This window comes from Cicer arietinum, chromosome 2, assembly GCF_000331145.2.
Source record: "Cicer arietinum cultivar CDC Frontier isolate Library 1 chromosome 2, Cicar.CDCFrontier_v2.0, whole genome shotgun sequence".
NCBI lineage: Eukaryota > Viridiplantae > Streptophyta > Magnoliopsida > Fabales > Fabaceae > Cicer > Cicer arietinum.
Window position 1 is genome coordinate 39111778 of NC_021161.2, and position 23244 is coordinate 39135021.

The 23244-nt window shown below is 29.0% G+C and overlaps 3 protein-coding genes and 1 pseudogene across 3 annotated transcripts in view; 3 read left to right on the top strand and 1 right to left on the bottom strand.

Annotated features, from left to right (window-relative positions):
- The window catches only part of LOC101489039 (protein NRT1/ PTR FAMILY 8.1-like), a 4606-nt gene extending 2497 nt beyond the window's left edge, over nt 1-2109 (bottom strand). The window contains exons 1-4 of the mRNA XM_073365556.1: nt 1909-2109; nt 1617-1736; nt 949-1166; nt 2-330 (exon numbers count right to left, since the gene is read on the bottom strand). Coding sequence (XP_073221657.1) covers nt 2-330; nt 949-1166; nt 1617-1722 — 653 coding nt within the window. The 5' untranslated portion in view covers nt 1723-1736; nt 1909-2109. The remainder of the gene's footprint in view (nt 1; nt 331-948; nt 1167-1616; nt 1737-1908) is intronic.
- A 1116-nt stretch (nt 2110-3225) lies between these two features.
- LOC101489368 (polygalacturonase-like) lies at nt 3226-5778 on the top strand. Its single transcript, XM_004490586.3, has 4 exons — nt 3226-3351; nt 3547-3858; nt 4634-5152; nt 5551-5778. Exons 1-4 carry the CDS (start codon nt 3226-3228, stop codon nt 5776-5778), a joined length of 1185 nt encoding a protein of 394 aa, XP_004490643.1.
- Nucleotides 5779-11143: 5365 nt separating this feature from the next.
- On the top strand, nt 11144-16021 carry LOC101494017 (laccase-4-like). Its single transcript, XM_004490517.3, has 6 exons — nt 11144-11357; nt 12644-12795; nt 13250-13494; nt 13633-13761; nt 14254-15174; nt 15577-16021. The coding sequence occupies exons 1-6, from the start codon at nt 11223-11225 to the stop codon at nt 15705-15707; spliced, it is 1713 nt and encodes a 570-aa protein (XP_004490574.1). The 5' UTR covers nt 11144-11222; the 3' UTR covers nt 15708-16021.
- Nucleotides 16022-16301: 280 nt separating this feature from the next.
- LOC101489694 (uncharacterized) lies at nt 16302-23041 on the top strand (annotated as a pseudogene).
- Nucleotides 23042-23244: the final 203 nt, after the last annotated feature.

Consider the following 23244-nt stretch of genomic DNA (forward strand, 5'->3'; position numbering starts at 1 on the left):
AGCAGGAATCCCAAATCCCAATCCCCAACTCACATTGTCTTGTATCCATACCAATAAAGAAGCAGCAATAAGAGCACCAATATTGATTGAAAAGTAAAACCAATTGAAGAAAGAGCTCTTGTGTTCCTTCTCAACTTCATCAGCATCATCAAATTGATCAGCTCCAAATGATGAGACACATGGCTTGATTCCACCAGTGCCAAGAGCTATAAGGTAAAGAGCTACAAAACACACTGCACTTTGTTCATGAGTAGCATGGCAATCATCTTTTGCATAGCAGGTTGGTTTTAGGCCAGAAACTGATGCAGATAATGTCAAGAGTGTCATTCCCTATTAAGGAAGTGAAAAGTTTTTTCAGATATTATGAATCAGGAAGATAAAACTTGATTAAAGTGCTGAGTTTCGATTGACTTATAAACTGCTTATCTGAACTTATCTACTAACATAAGTACTTTGCAGGATGTTTGGCAGAGCTTATGAAAATAGTTTTTGATATTCATAAACTATTTTATCTAATTGCATTAAACTTTCTAAGATAACTTATAAAAACAGCTTATAGTTTGTACGAACGATGTTTTCTTTTTGTCTATAGATATAGTTTATATATAAACACTTACATGATAAGCGCTTCTCCTCTTAGAGATTGATTAAGTTGTTTATCTAAAGAGATGCAAAATTAGTTTGTAGAAATGATTGTTGATTGTCTAATCAACGAAACAATATTTTTCTTTCTTCCAAGCGAGCCTAATTGGCACACGATAAGGTTGCTACATTGTGACCTGGAAGTCATGGGTTCAAATCCTAAAAATAGTCTCTTGGAGTAAGACTGCGTACATCTACTCTCCCCAAACTCTACCTGATGGAAGAAGCCTTGTGCATTAGGCCACCCCTACTATTGAAGCTTCAAATTTTTCTAAATAAAGTAAAGATTAAAAGAACAATACTCACAATAACATAAACTATTGAAAAGCAAAAAATGGTCCAAAATCTTCCAAGATAGGCATCGGCCACAAAAGCTCCTATCAATGGAGTGATGTAGCATGTTCCACCCCAATCAGCAGCATTCTTGGAAGCTGTAGCACTGTGTTGATGCAGTTGATACTTAAAGTACCGCACTAGATTTGTGCTCATTCCATAGAAAGCCAATCTCTCACAACATTCATTTCCTGTGAATTCAATAAGTATTTACTAATTAATAATACCTTAGTACATAAAACATAGAGTTGAAGTATCATAGTTTTAAATTACAATTGCAATCACAATTACGGTTATGCTACGAAGTCGAAATGCGAACTATATTATTGCTATAAAATACACGTAAATGCAATCAATATAGCCGCATTGCAATTGTGATGTCGTTGCACACTATGAAATACAAATACTGATATGAACACCAGACATGATACTGATAATAATTTGAGAACATAAATTAATTGAATGTAATTATGATGTCGATGCTGGACATAGACACGTATCAGACACAGGGACATGTCTTTGATCAGAGGTGTCGGTTCTATGGAGGTTGTACATGCCACTGAAACCGTTTTATTGCATCCACAATTGTGGTTACGGATTGCAATTTAAAATTATGTGAAGAATAATGATACAATAGTTACCTAAAATAAAGGGGCATGCTCTCCATGTTCCAGTTTTCCTTTTGTTAGCTGGATTACCAAGGTAATCTACTGTTCCATCTTTTGTGCAAACATCATCCTCAGCCATTGCAACAAAGGAAGCTAAGAAATTAATGAAATTAAATTTGGTCACTGTTTTGACTAATGCATGCAACTAAGCAAGTAATCAAGGTCAATTATATAGGACCTCAAAATTTCTATTACAGAAAATTAGAATTATTAATTAAATTAAAATTCAGATTGAATTGCAAGACTGAATTTTTTGTTAAATTACAGATCACTTTGAGATGGATGAGGTTGAAGCCTGGAGGTGTCACCCAAAAGCAGAGCAGGTCTTAGATTCTAACTTCAAATCATGCATGTTATAATGTTTGGCTAAAATTTTAGAAAAAATAATTGTGTATTGGTGTGAGACAAGGATGACGTTGTGTTCAAGGATTTTGCCACTGCTTATCATATTTATATAATTAACCAAAGTTTCAGAACAAAATTAAACTCTTTGCAAAACAATAACAACGCCAAGAACAATTTTAAATGAACAGTCTTGTAATAAATATAGAATGTAAATAAAGATATATGTAATAAAGATATAAATAATTATATATGGGGCCTGGTGATACTAATGTGTCTATATGAGCACATATGTCCCCTCAATTTTACAGGTAATTTTTCGAGTTTATATATTCATAATTCAAATTTTTATCCTACTTATTATGATTTATAGGGTCTGAGTCAAATTGTCATATTTAGTATAGAGTGCAATGATAAATTATTAATTCTTAAATAAAATATAAAAAAAATAAGTTGTGGACCACTATTTATATGAAACTCTAATACCATACTTTTTGAAAAAGTAAGTTAATGTTCTTCATAGTTTTTATAGTTGAGACAATGATTCGATCGATATCAATTCGATAAAAAGATGAAAAACGAATATGAAAAATGAATATGTCTTTAAAAATTCAATTTGTTTAATCAACATCAATTAGATCACTATCTCAAACAAAAAAGTTAAAAGAGTCGTTAACTTATACTTATGAAGAGTGTCGTCGACTATCATTAAAATTTCAGATAAGTTTTAAACAATGATCCATGATAGACCATATATAAACTTTAGAAATTCAAATTAACCATTTACCTCTGTCAAATATATCATTGAAATAACAAACAGCAGAACACTTCCAGGACAATTTCATTATCTTACTGGATATATAAAACCACCAACAACATAAAAATTTCATTTTATCTTATTATCTAATTCCCATGACAATTTTAGTAAAGAAAAATACAAGCAAACCTAATAATAGTATAGAAGCTCATCCAAACCGTATCTTTCAGTTTTTCCGGCTTATATATTTCATATATTTTATGACGCAAAAAACGTCTTAACTAATATATACTACATGTCACAACAAAATTTATAATTAATTAGATTAATGTTTGTTTGCTCTATTAGTGGCCTTAAACATTTTGCCATTACGATACAAACTATTTTATATATTATATATATTTACAAAATTGGATTCTATCACATTCTTCAAATCATATTCGTAGAAGGCTTAGAAAACAAGGGAATTAAAACAATTATCAAATGAATATTAAATTGAGTATTACCACATTAGCTTTGTTGCTATTGTTATTAGCTTCCAATGTCACAGCTCAACCTGGCGTTTTCAATATAAGAAAATATGGTGCACCTAATGGAGATATAACCAATGTAAGATCATATTCTAACAGCTAAAAATTAACATGGTTGATTACTTTTTATTATAAAAATTGTCATAAAAAATATTTATAATTTTTTTATTTAAGAAACAAGAGAAATTATCATTAATTAAAGGCATAGTAATTATAATTTAAAAGTATCTTCGAGGACATTCAAACTTTTTGATTTGTAATTTTTGTTGTTAAGGCTTTGAAAAATGCTTGGAAAGAAGCATGTGAATCAAGAAGTAGAAGCAAAGTTGTGGTTCCTAGTGGTAGATACAAGTTGCAACAAATAGATCTTGAAGGACCATGCAAGGCTCCTATTGAGGTTAAGGTGAATGGGATAATTCAAGCACCAAAAAACCCTTTCCACCTTAATGGACAAGATCAATGGATTAGATTTCAATATATTAATTTCTTTACCTTATCCGGTAAGGGAACTTTTGATGGTCAAGGTGAAATGGCTTGGAAGCAAAATGATTGTGGGAGAAATACCAATTGCAAAAGGCTTGCCATGGTAAGAAAAGTACTCATTTCCAAAATAATAATAAATAACAATATCTCATGTTAAAATTTATTTTATTTATTTTAAAGACCTAGTTTAATTGACCAATACTGATATCATTAAGTTTAATATCATAATTGTGTGTGAGTTTTTTCACCATTTCATCTACAAACAAACAAACAAAAATTTATTTTATTTATCATACATAATTTTATTGTGTTAATTAATATTTCTATATATTTAATCAAAATGTGAGACTAATTAATTTTTTTAATATTTATTGTAATAATATTTATAATGATTTAATTTTACATTTACTCCTTCAAAAATTATAAATGTGCGATTGGAGTATCTCATTTCTTTAGCATTGGAACTTTGGTCTTCAATTTTTTCCTATGTATCTTAATAGATCCCCCAATTTCTCCCATTTATACGAGGATTCTATCTTGCACCCCACATCTAAACTTGTCACCCTCTCAGTGAAAATACAATTTTGCGCTTTGTAAAACCTTTAACTTTTTTAACTTCTCATTTTGAATGTGAAATTTTGGTTATTCACTTTTCAAAATCACTTTTATTGAAAAGTAAATGATCAAAATGGCACAATTGTAACAAAAACAAAAGATAAATTCACATATTTTATTTTTATGAAATCATATGAAAGTTTGATGCAATTAAGAGAATATTTATGATCATTATTTTCTTAATTCATATAGCAAGTATAAAATTAATTGTGCATTTGATCAATCAACCTAACAAATTGTGATTATGTCGAAATTTCCCTTAGAATTTCGGTTTTGCTTTCCTCAACAATTCAGTTATCAAGGACATAAACTCAAAAGATAGCAAATATTTTCATGCCAATGTTTTCGGTTGCAACAATGTGACATTTACAAACTTCAACATAAATGCACCCGAAAGTAGCCCAAACACAGATGGAATTCACATTGGAAAATCAAGTAGAGTGAAAATTAGCAATTCCAAAATTGGCAGTGGTGATGATTGCATCTCTCTAGGTGATGGTAGTACACAAATCACAATTCAAAATGTGACATGTGGACCAGGACATGGTATTAGTGTTGGAAGCTTAGGAAAATATCCTAATGAAGACCCTGTTGTGGATCTTATAGTAAAAAATTGTACATTGAACAATACAGATAACGGTGTGAGGATTAAAACATGGCCTGGTACCTCAGTGATTTCTATTGCATCTCATTTGCATTTTGAAGATATTGTAATGGTTAATGTTAGCAACCCTATTATTATTGACCAACAATATTGTCCATGGAATCAGTGCTCCAAACAGGTATTTATTCAACTAAAAACCACTTTACTTTTCAATTCCATATGTCATAATGCATGCAATATATTTTCAATTGAAAGAATGCAATAGAGTACTTTTGATGTATTTTTCTATAGAAAATATATTTGAAATTAATTTAATTGACATACATTGTGAATATAAATAAATTAACATATACTTTGTTCATACTAAAATTTTCTCTTAAGTTTGATTCACTAAATAAATGATGGACCTTAATTTATATATGATCAAATTAACTTCACATAAATTATATCTTGCAATAGACTTTGAATAGTTATTATATTAATTTTAATTATTGAAACCAAAATGACAGTTTTGATAAACTGTAAGAAATGTTGATAAATAGTTTTTAATGATATTTTTTTCTTCAATTGTTATAGAGTCCATCAAAAATAAAGATAAGAAAAGTTATCTTCAAAAATATTAGAGGAACATCTGCAACTCAAGAAGGGGTTTCTCTCATTTGTAGCCGTGGTGTGCCATGTGAAGCTGTGGTACTCAGTGACATAAATCTAAGTTTTAATGGATCTGAAGTAACTGCTAAATGTGCAAATGTAAATCCCAAAATTCGAAGAAAAGCACCAATTTGTGCACTACCACATGCATAGATAGGGTCTCCTTCATTTTTACTACACCTTATTAATTTTCTCATAGCCAGATAAGCTATCAAACCTTTGTAGATACAACCAAATGAGCTAGTCACATGAGAAAACAACACCAAAAAACATCAAAAGTGCTTATTAATTATTTTAACTTTCTGTTAAATAAGAATATAAAATAATTTAAATAATAAATACACATTGAAAGTCGTAATTTTTTTCTTATATATAAAACTAGACTAAAGGGAATAAATTTGTTTAGATCAATCTTATGCACCAGTTGTAGTATAGATAATGTTATGCATTTTTTTTTTCTCATTCTTTAAAGTTAGAATCTCATTTTGTTTTGCGTATTTAGTGTGTTTGGATGAAGTAATTAAATATTTAAAAAAAAATTAAAATTACGTGTGATTCAAAAGCTTCTATTAAATTTCCTTCAATTGTATTTTTTTTGTTTGGATAGATTACTTATAAATAACATATAACAAAAAAAATTTAAAAAGTTTAAAATTTATAAAGAAAAGTGGGTCAAAATGAACATTTAAAAAATTTGGGCCAAATTTGAAATAGTAGAAAAGTTAAGGACTAATTTACGAAATTTGAAAAATATATATGAACCAATCTACATAACTTAATAATGTACAAGGACCAATTTTCAAAATTGCAAAAATAAATAGGGAGTAATGTGCAAATGAACTAACTAATGTGAATTTTTTAAAACTAATTAGGATCAATGTGCTAAATTTGAAACAATTATATAGATGAATTTGAAATCCACATTCTATAAATTTAACTAGTAAAATGTCTCATAAAATCAATTCATTTTTATTTATGTTCAAATTTTATAATTCAAACAAAATAATTTACATCGAAGAATTCAATTTTTTCTCTAACATACATAAACTTGTTATGTGCGAACCATTGTCTTTTTAAGAATATGCAACTTAAGTGAGTTTCTAGAATATTTTGTACACTAAGCTGAAATGTAGGAATCGAATTTGGATAGTCCAGATCAAATTCAAAACATTTTTTTTAGTATTGAATGAATTTCTTTTCAAATTATTTGTTGTACCATATGTGAAAATCTAATCTTGCAATTTCGATAAATAAAATATATTCATATTATAATATTATAATAAATTTAGGGGATGTTTTTTGAATAAAATAAAACTCCTTAGGGGATTAGGAAAAAAAGAGAATATGTTGCAATAAAAAATGCCGGCAGAAAGAAAAATTAAAAAGGTGCGCTAATTTTAATTAACAAACATAGTTTAATGAAGTGAACTGCTGCTATATACCAACTCCTCAAATCTTAATTTGGGTTTTAAGAAGAAACTTCTTTTAATCTCTCGTAGCCAGCAATTGCTGAAAACCGTTCTTCACCAATAAATTTTTGTTGGGTAACATAACATCCCAATAACTTACATGTTACCCACCATCTCCACTATTTCCCTTAATTAAAAGCCATAGAAGAAATCTTTGTTGATTTTCAAACCATGCAAGCACCCTTTATTTTAGGATGTTGAATCCATAAGTAGAATATATTATCAATTTAACTCAAATGGCTTGGTCTAAGTAAATGATCAATGAACTCAAAGATTTAGGCACCACCCCCCACTTGTAGGGGAGTTTGGGGTTTAGGGAGTTCGGGGATGCTAGAGCAATAACAAGTTAAATGTTCTATACTACAAGATACTTTGATATCACATCACAACTTAAAATCTTAAGACAACAGATATAGGGATATAGGGATATTTCCTCTTATATATTCAACATTTAGCTCATTTAGAGTCGATGTGAGCAGTGGCGGAACTTAAATATATACTTTGAATGTGCTGAATTTTTAAAATATTTATTGATAAATTAAATATAGTATTTGTTCGTATATTAGAATTTTAAGTTGTAAATTTATGAGGTAAACACACAATTTTTTTTTGCAAACACAACTGCAAAATGATGACGAATTAGAATGAAAAGTTGCATATGTAGGAGAGACAGAGTTACGGGTATAACGTATAGATTTGATTCGTATCTTCAGAGAGAAAAAAATATAAACCAAAAAGATAGTTAGTTTGATTGAATTTTAACAATTTTTCTCACTAAATTAAATCCAATTTGAGGAATAGTATGTTGATTTGGTTAAATTCAATCAAGTTAATATTAATAAAAGTTAAGATACTTATTTTAAAAATATAAAATTATTTTTTCAAACACTATTTTTAATACTACAATGAGAAAAATAATATTTAAATGATTAAAAATTCCTTAAATACAACACATATTTAAGATAACACTACTGATATAGTCTAATGATTTTATTCATATATTGATGGTAAATTTTAAATGAAATGAAACCATACTCAAATCAATAGAGATTTAATTCATTTGGTTCGATTCAGATTGAACTCGAACATAGAAAACAAATTAAAATCAATTTAATTGGTTTCGATTTTTTTTTTTGAGTTTATCAAATCATTGGTTTGATTTTTATATCTCTATAAGAAACTCAAAACACTTAAATTAAAAGTTAAACTAAAAAATGTAGTGTATTTTTTTTTTTTATAATTATTTTAGAAGTTATTTTTAGTAAAAAAATAAAATTGGTAGAGACATTGGGGTGACCGTGACCACCCTATGTCTGTACAAACTCCGTCAATGGATGTGAGATTTAAATATTCACACTTGAACTCAAAATTCTCTCCATCAAGTGTTGATTTCTCACATCCTAGCTATAATTGCACCGCCATTATAAACGAAATACACCTCCGGACTATACCACCATGAAAACTTTCAATACAAGGACCAATACACTAGAATCCATTATTGCTCTCCCACCAAACTGAACCAGGGTACGTACTACTTGTTGGGAAGCTCCAGGTGCTGGAGCAATAATATATCAATTGCTCTATGACCACAAGAGATTTTGACACCACATCTTCATCCGAAAACTTAAGGTCTACACTATCAACCAACTTGTCCTCACTTTTCAATTTTCTTTCTTCAAAACTCAAATTTACCTTCATATCTATCAAAACAAGTTTAATATGCCAATAAGAAGATGGAAGGGACCATACATACGAGTCTTAACGCTTTCTCTTCATCTTCAATCTTCATTCAATTGAGTTGAGATCACTTTGATGGTCAAGTACTTTCATAATTTCATCCAACATAAGTTATGAAACTGCTCCTTTAACAATAACTGATTTGACATGCATTTTGCTTGATATAGCCCTTCAAGTTTCTTTCAAGACTTTTTGGCTATCGACTTGTCTAGCTCATGTGCAAGAATATTCTTAGTCAAAGACAAACGAATTGCACTTGCAGCCCTCAAATCTAATTTTTCCAATTTGTCTGTGTCCATCTTGAAAATGTTTTCTTTCAATGTTTTATGTAATTTTATTGTATCAACACATCTTTGATTTGTATTTTTCATAAGGCAAAATTGATTTTTATAATAAATTTCTCTATGTCAAACGTCACTAATTTCTCTATGTCAAACGTCAAATAATATGGAAGATATCTCTCTATTCTCTTCCCTAAAATCATCCACTTCTCTCTCCAAATCGTCAAACGGTGTGACCCAAAGTTCTTCTCTCTAATTTCTTATTCATCTATCTCATATAATAGGTTTTGCAAAAAATATTGTATACTTTATTACTAAACTACCATTTACTCTCTCATATTAATCACAAGAATAAAAATGAGATATTAATAACTATTAAGGATTTTTGTCAAAAATAATAATTAAGGGTATAATGAGAAAAATTAATAATACTTTAATAATATACTAACAGAATGAGGTGTATATTTAATTATTTTTGCAACTAATAGCATAGGAGTGGAGGAGTACTTACAAAGAGTGGTTTGGAAAGTGTGTCTAATAATTTGAATTTAGAAAAAAAATTGTTTATACATTATTTTGTATAACAATATTTATATTATTAAATTATGCGACCTAGACTCTTCAATATCTTTTATAACGGTGGATGTTTTATCTATTTAGTATTATTTTATTTCATATTATCTATTTAACATCAAGTTAAATAGACATTTTCATTGTAGAGAAATTTTTTGGAGTGTCTATGGAGAAGGGTGGCTATGCAAGCATCCTCTCTCTTTTTACATTTTGTGAATCCTATACAATAAAGATAATTGTGTTGAAGAAATATAGTGATATAAAGTTATTATTGAAAATCATTAATTTTTTTTTTTAAGTATTGGATAAGAGAAATTGAATATTTATTAAGAATCATCATTAAAAAATTATAATATAAGTGATTTGTATATGCAAAACTCGTTTAAACACTCATATATAAATATTATTTTGGATACTATTAGAAACCTCTGTTTTTCCTAATCTTATATTACTATTTTGATTATTTCTTAATAAAATAAACTGTATTTAACTACCCACTTGGAAGACAAGCAAATTAAAACTTATACCAACATACCATTCATTTCTAAATTAAACAACTTTGTGATCAAGAAGTTTGCTAAGAACCAATCAAATGACCAATTACCAAAATTCCAATGATAACTTTAAGTTTACACATTTTTTTATATTATATCTTACTTACAATTTCTTCTTAATTTGTTGTGGTGTATATGTCATCTCTTTGACTTTGAACAAGTAGATTACTGTGCATCCAATCCATTGATTAATTGGTATATATGTTAGATGAGAATCGTTGTACTTTACACAAAATAGTTAGACCAAACCCAATAGTGGTCACCAAGTCCAACAGAAAGAAAAAGAAAATAAAATTGCGACATTCCAAAAATATTCAACTATCTTAGCTTCAAAAAGTATATTGGTTGATGGATAACTACTTTATGTGACCCACAAGAAAAATATTATACAACTTTCTGGCCAGCTTCTTGTTTGTTTTTTCCTGTAATATTTATTTTACTTTTGATTAATTTTTTTAAATTAGATATTATTTACGTACAACTGTAAGCATAAACTGCAAAGACTATCCCTCAAATAAAATAAAATCCTAATAGACAACAAAACTCTCCGTTAAGAGTTTTAAATTTTAATCATTTTGTATTTATATAACTGAATTCAAATTTAATATTTTTCTATTTAAATGCGAAGAAATATTTTCAAGAGTAGTATTTGAACTTAGACCTTTAATTTAATTAAACTCAAAGAAAATAAAAAATATCTCATTTAAATGCTCTTAAATATTTTTTATTCATACTTAGGAAGGTTTTAAATAAATGTTTGTGACTAAAATTTAAGTATCAAAACTCGACCTCAACCATTACCCCGGTTTAAAACCATGTTTATATTATGTTTATTTTTTCAACCAACTAATTAAAAGGACCTGACAACAAAGTAGCATACTATATAAGGTTGTTCCATCATACTCAATTTGCATAATGTGCAATATTAGTTCCACAAAGTACATAGCTAGCAAGAAAAGGAAAAGCTAGGTAGCTTTCTGTGCATGTTTGTTTGGAGGCAGAGAGAATTGAAAGAGGTGATCATGGGAATGATGTGGATTAGAATCATATTGCTATTAGCTGCTTATTGCTTGCTTCCTTTGTCAGTCGAAGCCATCGTTCGCCACTACAAGTTCAACGTAGGTGCATTAATTACGTAAATTTCTAGTGTTATAGCTTATAAACATCATGTCATAGCTTATATTTACATTTTATAGTTTCAGTGTTGCTTAATCTCTTAATTTAATTATTAAATGTCGATATTATTAAATTGAATATCATATTTTAAGTTTAAATACAAAATTTTACTGTGAAAATTTACTTACCATTTCATCTCATCTATGACAAAACAAAAAGCCTGAATTGTGTTTTGTAATTCTATATGAGTCACAATTTATTGCTGTCACACTTAGGTGTCAGTTTGATCAAGAGCAGACTATCTAGCCTCCAGTTTGGTATTTTATCTAAAGTCAAATATAAGAAGGAATGTATATGTATATATATATATATATACACTGCTAGTTATAAATGGTAATTAAATTTATTTAAACTTTAATTTGATAACAAAATATTTTAGATTTCAAACTATCATTTTTTGCTTATTTGGGTCTGGATGTAGTATATATATAGCTAGAGCATTCGTAACAAATAACACAGTTTAGAAACAAGCCTTATTTGAAAAGGCCCCATATGTAATTTTTTTCTCTGTTATAACATGTCGTTTATAATTATTATAAATATAATTCGACTACATTACATGCAAACAATAACTAGGTAGGCATATGTTGATCTTTTATGAATTTCCATGTTGAAATATTTAAATAGAGTTTGACATGCAGGAAATAACAAATTAGATCTATTCTTTAGTTTTAATATCTTTTTTACTTTTTATATTTACTATTCTGTTTTACATTTTTTAATACATACCAAACATTTTATGTTCTGTTTAGTTTGTCTACCACACTCTACCTTGTTATATGGAAAGTAAACTTTTTTACTTCTCTCTTAATTGCCTAGGATGCATTTAATTGAATTGACAGATCCACTCGGTGAAGATTGTAATTTGCTAAGCTCATAAATTATTTTAATTTTAGCTATTCAATGTTCCTTATTTAAAATTTTATATTGGTATTGTCTACGGTTTGGTTATTCAAGTAATTCGACCAATTTAAAATAATTGAACTATGATTCTGAAATCTCATCACGTCAATATTTGACTCAATATTTAAAACATTAGTTAAAATAATAAAAAAATTAAAATAACAATAGGCGAATACCTTTAGCAATACAAGGTACTCATTCAAAAAAACTCAAGTTGGGTATATGTCACAAAAATGTAGTTACACTTTATTCATTATTATTATTATTCTTGTTGGTCAAGAATACATGTTGTCATGGCCATTAAATTGGATACTGTTATATACAGGTTGTGATGAAGAATGCAACAAGATTGTGTTCAACTAAGCCCATTGTAACCATAAATGGGAATTTCCCTGGCCCCACCATCTATGCTAGGGAAGATGATACTATTCTTGTTAAAGTTGTTAACCATGTTAAATACAATGTTAGCATCCATTGGTGAGTGTGCTACAATTCGTGAATATTACTTATAAAATTATCTAAATCTTTTACTAATCTTACCTAACATTCAATAATCTTTTTCTTTTCTAACTTATTTATAATTAATTTAATTGTTTTTAAATATTAATTTGTTTATTTTTTCTTACTTAATTTAATTGTTATACATGCACTTATAATGTTATTTTTTTACTTAAAACATTTATCCTTTATTCAAAATGTATATAAATATTTGAGAAATCAGTACTATGATACGATAGAACGGTTAAATAAATAAATATTTTTTGAATGGAATATGTTTATTGCTTCGATGTAAAACAGTAACAAAAGATAAAAAGTTGTGTATTATTTTTTAATTTGACTATTTTAAATTAATTTTTCTTACTTAAAATTTTAACCTTCGTGATGTATTCATGAAAAAACATATGATACTATATAACATGTGTTTGAATAGGCATGGAATAAAACAATTGCGATCGGGTTGGGCCGATGGGCCGGCGTACATAACACAGTGCCCGATTCAACCGGGGCAAGTATATGTGTACAATTTTACCCTCACAGGACAAAGAGGAACACTATGGTGGCATGCACATATACTATGGCTTAGAGCCACTGTCCATGGTGCTATTGTCATTTTGCCTAAGCTTGGAGTTCCTTATCCTTTTCCTAGACCCCACATGGAACAAGTTGTCATATTGAGTAAGTTCTTCTACATTTTTTTTGTCACTAAATATTTCACTTTATACATATTTAGTCTTAGTTTTTTTTTCTTTTTTGACATAGTATAAGGATCACACTACATAAACCTTATTATGTAAAATTTTCAAATTGGTTTAGGTGAATGGTGGAAATCAGATACTGAAGTTGTAATAAATGAAGCTTTGAAATCTGGGTTAGCTCCAAATGTCTCTGATGCCCACACAATTAATGGTCATCCAGGGCCTACTCAACATTGTGCTTCACAAGGTGAAACCTATATAAACTTTTTTTTTTATTGAAACCTATGAATTTGTCAAAGCCCAATATGAGAATCCAAAAATAACATGTTACTCTTATTTAGGCATTGTGACCCATTTTGGAATAAACAAATTCTAGTATAATTTATTTATTGTTTTTATTTTACTTATTACTTACTATACTATGACACTTTTTATAAAAGTACACAAGTGTCTATTTACATTTCATCATAAAAATATTTATGTAGATATTCTAGAAAATAATATTATAATATGATATTGCAACGAAATATGTTTTTTTTTAAGATAAGTACCGTCAATGTCTATATTTTAAATTCTTTTATATTGTTGTCTTTATAAGTATTTAGAAAATGAAGGGGAAAAAAAAGATGATAATATATCTATAATTAAAACAAAAACAACATTTTTTTTTCTAGAAAAGTAGTTATTAATTCCTCAGAAGTAACATAATTGAGGCTAAACAAAATTTTGAACTATGCAGAGGGATTCAAACTCCAAGTTGAAGCTGGAAAAACCTACTTGCTAAGAATAATCAATGCTGCACTAAATGAAGACCTATTCTTCAAAATAGCTGGCCACAAATTAATAGTTGTTGAAGTGGATGCTTCCTACACAAAACCTTTCAAAACAGACACAATCCTTATAGCACCAGGACAAACAACAAATGTACTTGTAAAAGCCAACCATTTAGCTGGCAAATACATGGTAGCAGCCTCAACATTTATGGATGCACCAATTGCAATAGACAATGTTACTGCCACTGCCACATTACACTACACAGGTTCACTTGGTTCCACAATCACCACTCTCACTTCATTGCCTCCAAGAAATGCTACATTTCTTGCTAACAATTTCACTAACTCACTAAAAAGTCTAAATTCCCCAAAATACCCTGCTAGAGTTCCCAAAAAAGTTGACCATTCATTGCTTTTCACTATTAGTCTTGGTGTTAACCCTTGTGCTACTTGTGTGAATGGTGGTAGAGTTGTTGCAGCTATTAACAATGTTACCTTTGTGATGCCTAAGATTTCTCTTCTTCAAGCACATTTTTTTAACATAAGTGGAGTTTTCACAGATGATTTTCCTGAGAAACCTCCAAGAGTGTATGATTTCACTGGGAAACAACCTTCAAATTTAAGGACTAATAAGGGAACTAGGGTTTATAGACTTGCTTACAATTCTACAGTTCAATTAGTGTTGCAAGATACTGGAATGATTGCACCTGAAAATCATCCTATTCATCTACATGGATTCAATTTCTTTGTTGTTGGTAAGGGAAAAGGGAATTTTAACTCTAAAAAGGATCCTAAAAAGTTTAATCTTGTTGATCCTGTGGAGAGAAATACAGTTGGCGTCCCATCTGGTGGATGGACTGCTATCAGATTCAGAGCTGATAATCCAGGTAAAGTTTTCAATTTAAAGTCTATTTGGATTTACTTATTTCAGCTTATTTACTAATACAACGACTTAATAAGAGTCTTTGAGAGGGTTTAAGGAAATAATTTGAGGCATGTTTATAAGTCGGTTTCAACTTATTTACATAAGATCTCCAAGATAGTTTATGATAATATGTTATAGCTTATAATAATCTGTTTAACTTTATTTTATCTCTTGTTATAGTAACAACTTATACATAAATACTTAGACCATAAACGTTTAGAATTTAATTAAATTGTTTATCTAAACTAAGTCTTAATTGTGTTTGAAATTTTAAAGTTACAAAATTAATAAACGAATTGAAGTATTTCAATGTCACATTCTTTTTCTTGTATGATAAATTGATATGTGGTGTTTATTTTGTTAGGGGTGTGGTTTATGCATTGCCATTTGGAAGTTCATACAACATGGGGATTGAAAATGGCATTTGTTGTGGACAATGGTAAAGGACCAAATGAATCTTTATTACCACCTCCTAGTGACCTTCCCAAGTGTTGAGAAGATTAATTAATACCAATTTAGAATAATTGCTTAAGGAGGAAGAGAGGAAACATACAAGAAAAACTCTATACATTCCAAAGGGAGTAAACTATCAAAGCTAAATAACAATATTTTCTTGGAGAATAAGACCAATTAACATGTCCTCATTTTCTTTGTTTTTTTTTCCTTTAATTTTTTCAATTTTTTGTTGTTGTATTGTTTGTACATCTCTCTTATTTCTCCTTCTAGAAGAATAATTTTGTTTCGTGTAATGATGCAAACAATGCTAATCAAATTATTTAAAGGAATTTAAAATGTCTTGCGTTCTCTCATTGATTATGCAAAGCGCATTAAATTTGGTTTTTCATATATGATTTAAAGATCAAGTGTGTTTCTAACAAAACAATTACACTATTTTTTTATCTTGCAAAACAGTTTAACTCAAACATACCACAAGGGTGGGCCTGAGAAGCCCAATGAGTCCAAAAGTACGTGTCCAAATAGTAAGAAGAGAAGGTTGAATTGAGAGTTTCTTTTATTACCCCCAATATTGTTTGAATTGGTCAATGTGTATTTTTACTTAAAAAAGTACATTTGAATTGGAGAATCCAAATGTATATTTTGAAGGATTTGAAAACATGGGCAGCTGAGAAAAGTAGCTACCAACTTAATTTGCTAGCTAATTATTACCATGGAGTTCATGAGTCACACACTTGCATTAGTTTGAGACTTCATAATTCTTCTCTTAGAAGATTTCCCATGGTTGTAGTTACCCTTATATATACTTCATAATACCTTAAGTGTAAATAATTTTAAATTAATAAAAATTGATATATTTAATTTAAATTATGAATTAAATATATCAATTTTGTTTTATACAAAAATTCTTATACAATTATTCTTTTTTATTTAAATAAATTTCACATACAACTATTTTCTATCTTTCAATCATCTATCTTTAATAAATTTTTTTTATCTCTTTAATCAATTATTCTTCTCTTTTAAATAATTTTATTTTAATCATCAATATGTCTCTTAAATACACTAAAATCATCAAAATAACATATAGAAAAAAATTAGTCACAAGATGGAAAAAAATTAATAAAAAGTAGAGAAATCATTTTTAAATTTTCAACGTCCCATAATTATAGTGTACAACTATGATTTATTTTTCTTATGAAAAGACACTAGAAATATAATATTGAATTAAGTAGTTGCATTCAACCAAATGATTGCCCATTAATAAAGTGAAAAATGTGTTGGTGATCACGGTTCACTAGGGGTGGCATTTATCCAAATTCTATTGGTGCAAATGGTTAGCAAGAAAGATATTGAGATTACCAAGTTTTAAAGAAAAATCATCCCATCCCGTCAACTAGGAGATCCAAGTTTTAATATATTCTTTTGTTTTTGTTTTTTTTCCCTAAAAGAAATATATTCTTTGGATTTTTCAAATAAGGAGGAGATCCAAATTAATGATTGCTTAACTCCAATCCCATTTGAGGAACAAATAAGTATATATTATCATTATTGAAATTATAAACTCTTTAAAATTGTAAACAACAATTTAATTTTTTAAATTGATAAAAAGAATAGTTTCTATACAGTTTTAATATATTAATTTTAATTTTTATAAAATATTTCTTGACTTTTTAATTTCTAAAAGATTTTCAATTTTATTTTTTGTTCCTAATTTTAATTTAATTTACGTGTATCATTCAAATTTTATAATAATATTTTGCAATCATGTATAACATCTCTCTTACCAAATTTAGAATATTTTAACAAATGATAAATTAAATATAAACTTTTATCACTTAAAAATTCATATTTAATTTATATTTTGTTAAATAATTTTAAATTTTTATAAAAGAAATTTTTATAGAAGAAATTTTTATAATGTTCTAAATATATCTACGAAAAATAATTCAAAAATTTGAAGTATACATAAGTTCACATAAAAGCAGAGACCAAAAATAAAAACACAAAATATTTAGGAATTAAAAAGTAAATAAGTTTTTTATTGAGACTAAAAAAATTTTAAAATTCTATAATAACAAAAAAAAACTTATTTAATCCAATTAAAAATATCAATCAAATTAGTCATTTTTTTTCAAAATTTTCACTAGAAATATAAAGGTTTTAGGTTTATTTTGATAACAAAAAACTATTGAAGTCAATATATATATCTTTTATTGATTATTTACTAAAAAAATATTTTGATATAAGAAATAAATTGTTTGATACTATTATTTAATTTAAAGAATGAAGTTTCTATTTTATAAATTTGAGATACTAAATTGATATATTTATGATTTTAATATCTATTTACTCTCATTTAAGGTTTTTTTTTTTTTTTGAATTATCATTAGTTCAACCACCGTTAAACACGACTGACATGAGCATATTATATTGTCTTTATTTGTGGCCAATGTTCACATTTCTCATCACTCTCCTCCTTTTCTTCTTTTCAATAAGTGTGATTGAATTTGTCAAAAACAATAAGTGTGATTGAACTTGTCAAATTTGAAAGTACATTGTTTACTCTTTGATAGAGTTTTTGTTTGTTTATGTTTTAACATGTCTATGATCTTCTTAATTCATTAACTAAATTCATAGATCCAGCTTGCAAAATAAAGTTCTTCTATCATAAACACTATTGATATAAAAGTGCAATAATCATTGATTAAATTTTACTTATTTTTATATCAAACTTTAATGCTGTCATAGATTGGCAGGACATTGTTGATCAACCTCTACATGATTAATGTCTTGAGAAAGAATCATAGGAGACCAAAGGCTTGAGATGATGACGCAAATTAATAATATCATCAACAAGAATGGAAGTTTTTTATTTATCATTCCAAAAAGAGATGTCATTCTCCATCCTTAATTTTCCAAGTGGTGCTGTTGAATATGAAATCAAGTATCTTTTCCATATTTGGCGAAATTGAGGAACAAATATAATAAGCCACATGTTTTTTGTTTTAAAAAAGTCTTGATTTTTAAAGTGGTTTGATTGAAGCATATTCCAACCAAGTTTTAGACAATCCTCATTCATCTTTGTTATACTCAAACCAAAACATCCTACATGCAAAGGAGTGCAAACCTTGTTTTAAAAAAGATTCACTAATTTTTTTACTTTCAATCCTATCTGTCCAAATAAGACTCTTAAGACATTGATCAATTTATATCAAAAGTTTCTTAGGCTGGATATAAATTTTGTCAACAATAGACTACAAGTAGATCAACTTAGGATTGCCTTTAAATATAGGAACCCCAAATAAGTAAAAGGTTAAGAATGTGAATCAGGAAATAATATAATGGTATCAGTAGGTTTGCGATTAAATTTATGATTTCTTGGTTCAAATTGGTTCAATTGTCCTCATTGTTGCTTGTCGTGATTCTAGTTTCGATTCCGTGTTTCTATTTTGTGAATTCACGGTTCTGATTGTGAACTACAGATTCTAATCAATCGTGATCGGTCGAGTTCTTCTGGTTGTGCGCCGCAGCTCTAGGGTGAGTATTTGGTCGTCACACGTTTTGGTATGTCGTGACTATTTTTGGTGTTGCTCGTGATTTGGGTTTGTCCTTTCTTTTGTGCCTTGGTGTGGCTCGTATCTCATTCTTACTACTGGAGAATTGCATAAACTTCTTATGTTATTTCTCGTTACTCATTTTCTTGTGAGTTGGTGTTTCTATGCCCTTATATTTTGTTTGATAGTTGCTTGTTAAAGGGAAAGGTTTGGGTCACATGGATGGGACTTCTAAGATGCCAAAAGAAAAGTCTTCCTTGAATGCTTGGGGAAGTGAAAGATGCTCAAATTATTTCTTGAGTTCTCAGTTCTCGTGATCCTCTATAGATCAATAGTTTGCACTTTTTTTACAATTGCTCAAGAAATATGGAATTATTTGGAGTGCATTTATAACCAAGATAATACAGCTAAGTGTTCTCAATTGGATTTAGAGATACTGAATTACAAATAAGGTAATTTTCCTATTCCAGAGTATTATTCTAGCTTTTTTAATTTGTAGACCGAACATTCTGCCATTTTATATGTCGATATTCCCAAAACTTCACCTTTGGTTGTACAAGAAGTTTATGACACTAGTAAGCGGGATCAATTTCTCATAAAGCTTCTCCTGAAATTTGAGTTTGTTCAAGGTGTTATGGTGAATAGGAACTTTGTTCCTTCTTTGTATACATGTGTTGGCAAACATCTTATGGAGGAGCATCGTCTACTTACACAAGGAACTATGTATAATGATGTTACCTTTTCTAAACTTGTGATGATTGCTTATGTGGCCCAGAATAGAGGGAAAGGTCGTTAGGGGCGGATCTTGGTAGGGACAAGGGGCGCGACCACCAACAAAAAAATATATTTTATAGGTAAAATGACCATAATGTCCTTATTAAAATTAAGAAATTACAATAATACATTAAACCTAAATCAACATTCTCACTATTCCTCTCTCTTTCAGCCTTCCTCTATGTCTCCCTCTTGTTTCCAATCTTCAGAAACACGAACGATTGCACGATTCACAAACCTGCGACCCGCCTTGCCTCGCTCAATATCTCTGTGCCTCTGCTCGCCTCTGCCTCATTGCCTCTGCTCCCGCCTCGCTTCTACTCGCCTCTGCCTTGACCGTTCGTCAAAACTCAAAAGGTTCGGATTTTAATTTCGTATTTTCGTTTATCATCATAATTGATTTTTGGAGTTTTGTTTGTTTGGAGTTTTTGTTTGTTTCAAATTAGATGTTAGTGTTGATTTTTGTTTGGAGTTATTTTGTTGCATATAAGGTGTTTGAGTTTTTTGTTGCATATAAGGTGTTTGATTTTTGTTTCCATTTAATTTTCACTAAAAATATATTTTATGTTTCCTAAATTGGTTGATTTAGAGAAGTTTGTGAGAATGAAGAAGATTAAAAGAATTGATTCTTTTTTCAAGTGAAAACTTTATGAGAGTGAAGAGATGAAGAAATTATAATTTCTACATCTAAAACTATCTCTGAGAATCCAAGAATTGAAGAAAATAATAATCATCTTTCCAAGGTTCCTAGAGTTTTCAAAGATGACTTTGAGAAATATTAACGTGACCCCGGAAAGTACCCTCAAATTTGACAATATCCACCAAATAAATTGGATGCAATACGAAGAGCTTATCTAAAATTTGGTCCTCGTCAAATAAATTTAGAAGAATATCCTTTATGGCAACGAGGCTCATCCAAGACGGTTTCAATATGTTTGGTTTAACATATTTTCTTCATGGTTAGAATATTCACCTTCTAAAGATGCTGCATATTATTTACCATGCTATCTATTTAGCAAAAGACCAAGTAAACGTCCCAGATCAGGTGTCTTCATTGGTACGGGTTTTAGAAATTGGAAGAAAATTAAAAATGGAAAATTTTGCGTCTTTCTCAAACACATAGGGTTGGATCTTTGCTCACCATACAACAATGCAATGAAAGCTTGTATTGACTTGTTGAATCAAGATGGACATATTAGGAATACTTTTCAAGTGCAAAGCTTGAAGCAAATTTTGAAGAATTGAATATGTCTCAAGACATCAATTGACAATGTTCGTTGGTTAACACTTCAAGCTTGTACTTTTAGGGGACATGATGAAACTAGCGGGTCAAGAAATCAAGGCAATTTTCTTCAATTGATAAAACTCTTGGCAACTTACAATGATGAAGTTGCAAAAGTTGTTGGAAAATGGTCCATATAATTCCAAGTATACTTCACATCAAATTCAAAAAGAGCTATTGCATATTCTTTCTAGTATAGTGAGAAAATATATATGTGAAGAAATTGGTGATTTCAAATTTTGCATCGTTGTAGATGAAGCTCGTGATGAATCAAAAAGGAAACAATGTCTCTTATGTTAAGATTTGTTGACAAAGTTGGTTTAATACAAGAGCGATTTTTTGTGTGCCACATTTGAAAGACACTACAGCTTTAACGCTGAAAGAAGAAGTATGTGATATACTTTTTCGACATAATCTTGATATTTCTAAAATGCGTGGTCAAGGGTATGATGGTGCTAGTAATATGAGAGGAGAATGGAACAACTTACAAGCATTATTTATGAAAGATTGTCCTTATGCATACTATGTTTATCTTTTTGCTCATCAATTGCAACTTGCTTTGGTTACTGCATCAAGAGAAGTTGTTCCAATTCATAAATTTTTTGAGAAGCTAACTTTTGTTGTTAACGCTGTTTGTTCTTCTACTAAGCGTCATGATGAGTTGCAAGTTGTTTAATTAGAGGAAATTTCACATTTACTAGAAATGGATGAGATTGTAACTAGTAAAGGTATAAATCAAATTGATACTTTGAAACGAGTTAGGGATACTCATTGGGATCACATTTCTCTTCTATTTGTAGCTTGATAAATATGTATGAGGCAACTTGTAATGTTTTAAAAAGAATTACAAATAAAAGAACAAGTTATTCTACATGTGGGGATGCTGATAGTGCCTATTTGAAGGCGTTTGATTTTATATTTATCTTGCATTTGATGAAAGAAATTATGGGAATAATTTATATACTTTGTCAAGCCTTACAACAACAATCTCAGGATATAGTTAATGTCATGTGTTTGGTTGAAACAACAAAGTCTCTTATTCAAGCATTGAGAGAAAATGGTTGGAATGCATTATTTACTGAAGTAAATACTTTTTGTGAAAAACATGACATTAAGATTCCAGATCTCAACGATGTTCCTTCAACAACAAGATTTGGACGCTTTCGTCTTCAACAACGCCAGGTTACAATAGAGCATTATTTTAGAGTTGAAATACTTTTTACTGCCATTGATCAACAATTACAAGAGTTGAATAGCAGATTTAGTGAGCAAGCAATGGATTTGTTAACTCTAAGTTGTGCTTTGACTCCTAAGGATAATTATAAAGCTTTTAACATTGAAAAAATTTGCACTCTAGTTGAAAAATATTACCCTGTGAATTTCAATATGCAAGAGAATATTAATTTGAAATTTCAACTCCAACATTTCTTGGTTGATACTTGCAATATTTAAATTTGAAGAATTTATCAACTACCCAAGAATTGTGCTCATGTTTGGTTGCAACTGAAAAGGCGCAAAATTTCTACTTGATTGATAGACTACTATGTCTTATTGTGACTCTTCTAGTTTCTACTGTCACAACTGAAAGGTCTTTTTCAGCAATGAAAATTATTAAGTCTAGGTTAAGAAAGAAGATGAAAGTTGACTTTTTGGTAGATAGCATTGCAGTTTATATTGAAAGAGAAATTGCTGCAAGTATCAGTTCTGAGTCTATTATTGATGATTTCAAGTTAATTAAAGAGCGTAGAGCATTACTTTAAATTATTCTTAAATCATATAGTTAAATTATTTGATATTTCTTATTAATAATGGTAGATAACCTAAGTAAAGGAATGGATCATGAATAAATCTTACATTTAAGAGGGCTATCGAGTTAGCTTGATGCACTACCATAAGTAGTGAAAATGTCTCAAATATCCCTTATTGACCTAATATTTCATACAAAATACCATAATATTATTAA

What these genes read in the sequence shown, in the direction of transcription:
- LOC101489368 (XM_004490586.3), top strand. Translation starts at nt 3,226, where the DNA reads ATGAATATTAAATTGAGTATTACCACATTAGCTTTGTTGCTATTGTTA. An exon ending in CTAATGGAGATATAACCAAT is followed by an intron (nt 3,352 to 3,546) that starts GTAAGATCATAT and finishes TTTGTTGTTAAG; the next exon opens with GCTTTGAAAAATGCTTGGAA. An exon ending in GGAATCAGTGCTCCAAACAG is followed by an intron (nt 5,153 to 5,550) that starts GTATTTATTCAA and finishes CAATTGTTATAG; the next exon opens with AGTCCATCAAAAATAAAGAT.
- LOC101494017 (XM_004490517.3), top strand. Translation starts at nt 11,223, where the DNA reads ATGTTTGTTTGGAGGCAGAGAGAATTGAAAGAGGTGATCATGGGAATG. An exon ending in TTCGCCACTACAAGTTCAAC is followed by an intron (nt 11,358 to 12,643) that starts GTAGGTGCATTA and finishes TGTTATATACAG; the next exon opens with GTTGTGATGAAGAATGCAAC. An exon ending in TCAACATTGTGCTTCACAAG is followed by an intron (nt 13,762 to 14,253) that starts GTGAAACCTATA and finishes TGAACTATGCAG; the next exon opens with AGGGATTCAAACTCCAAGTT.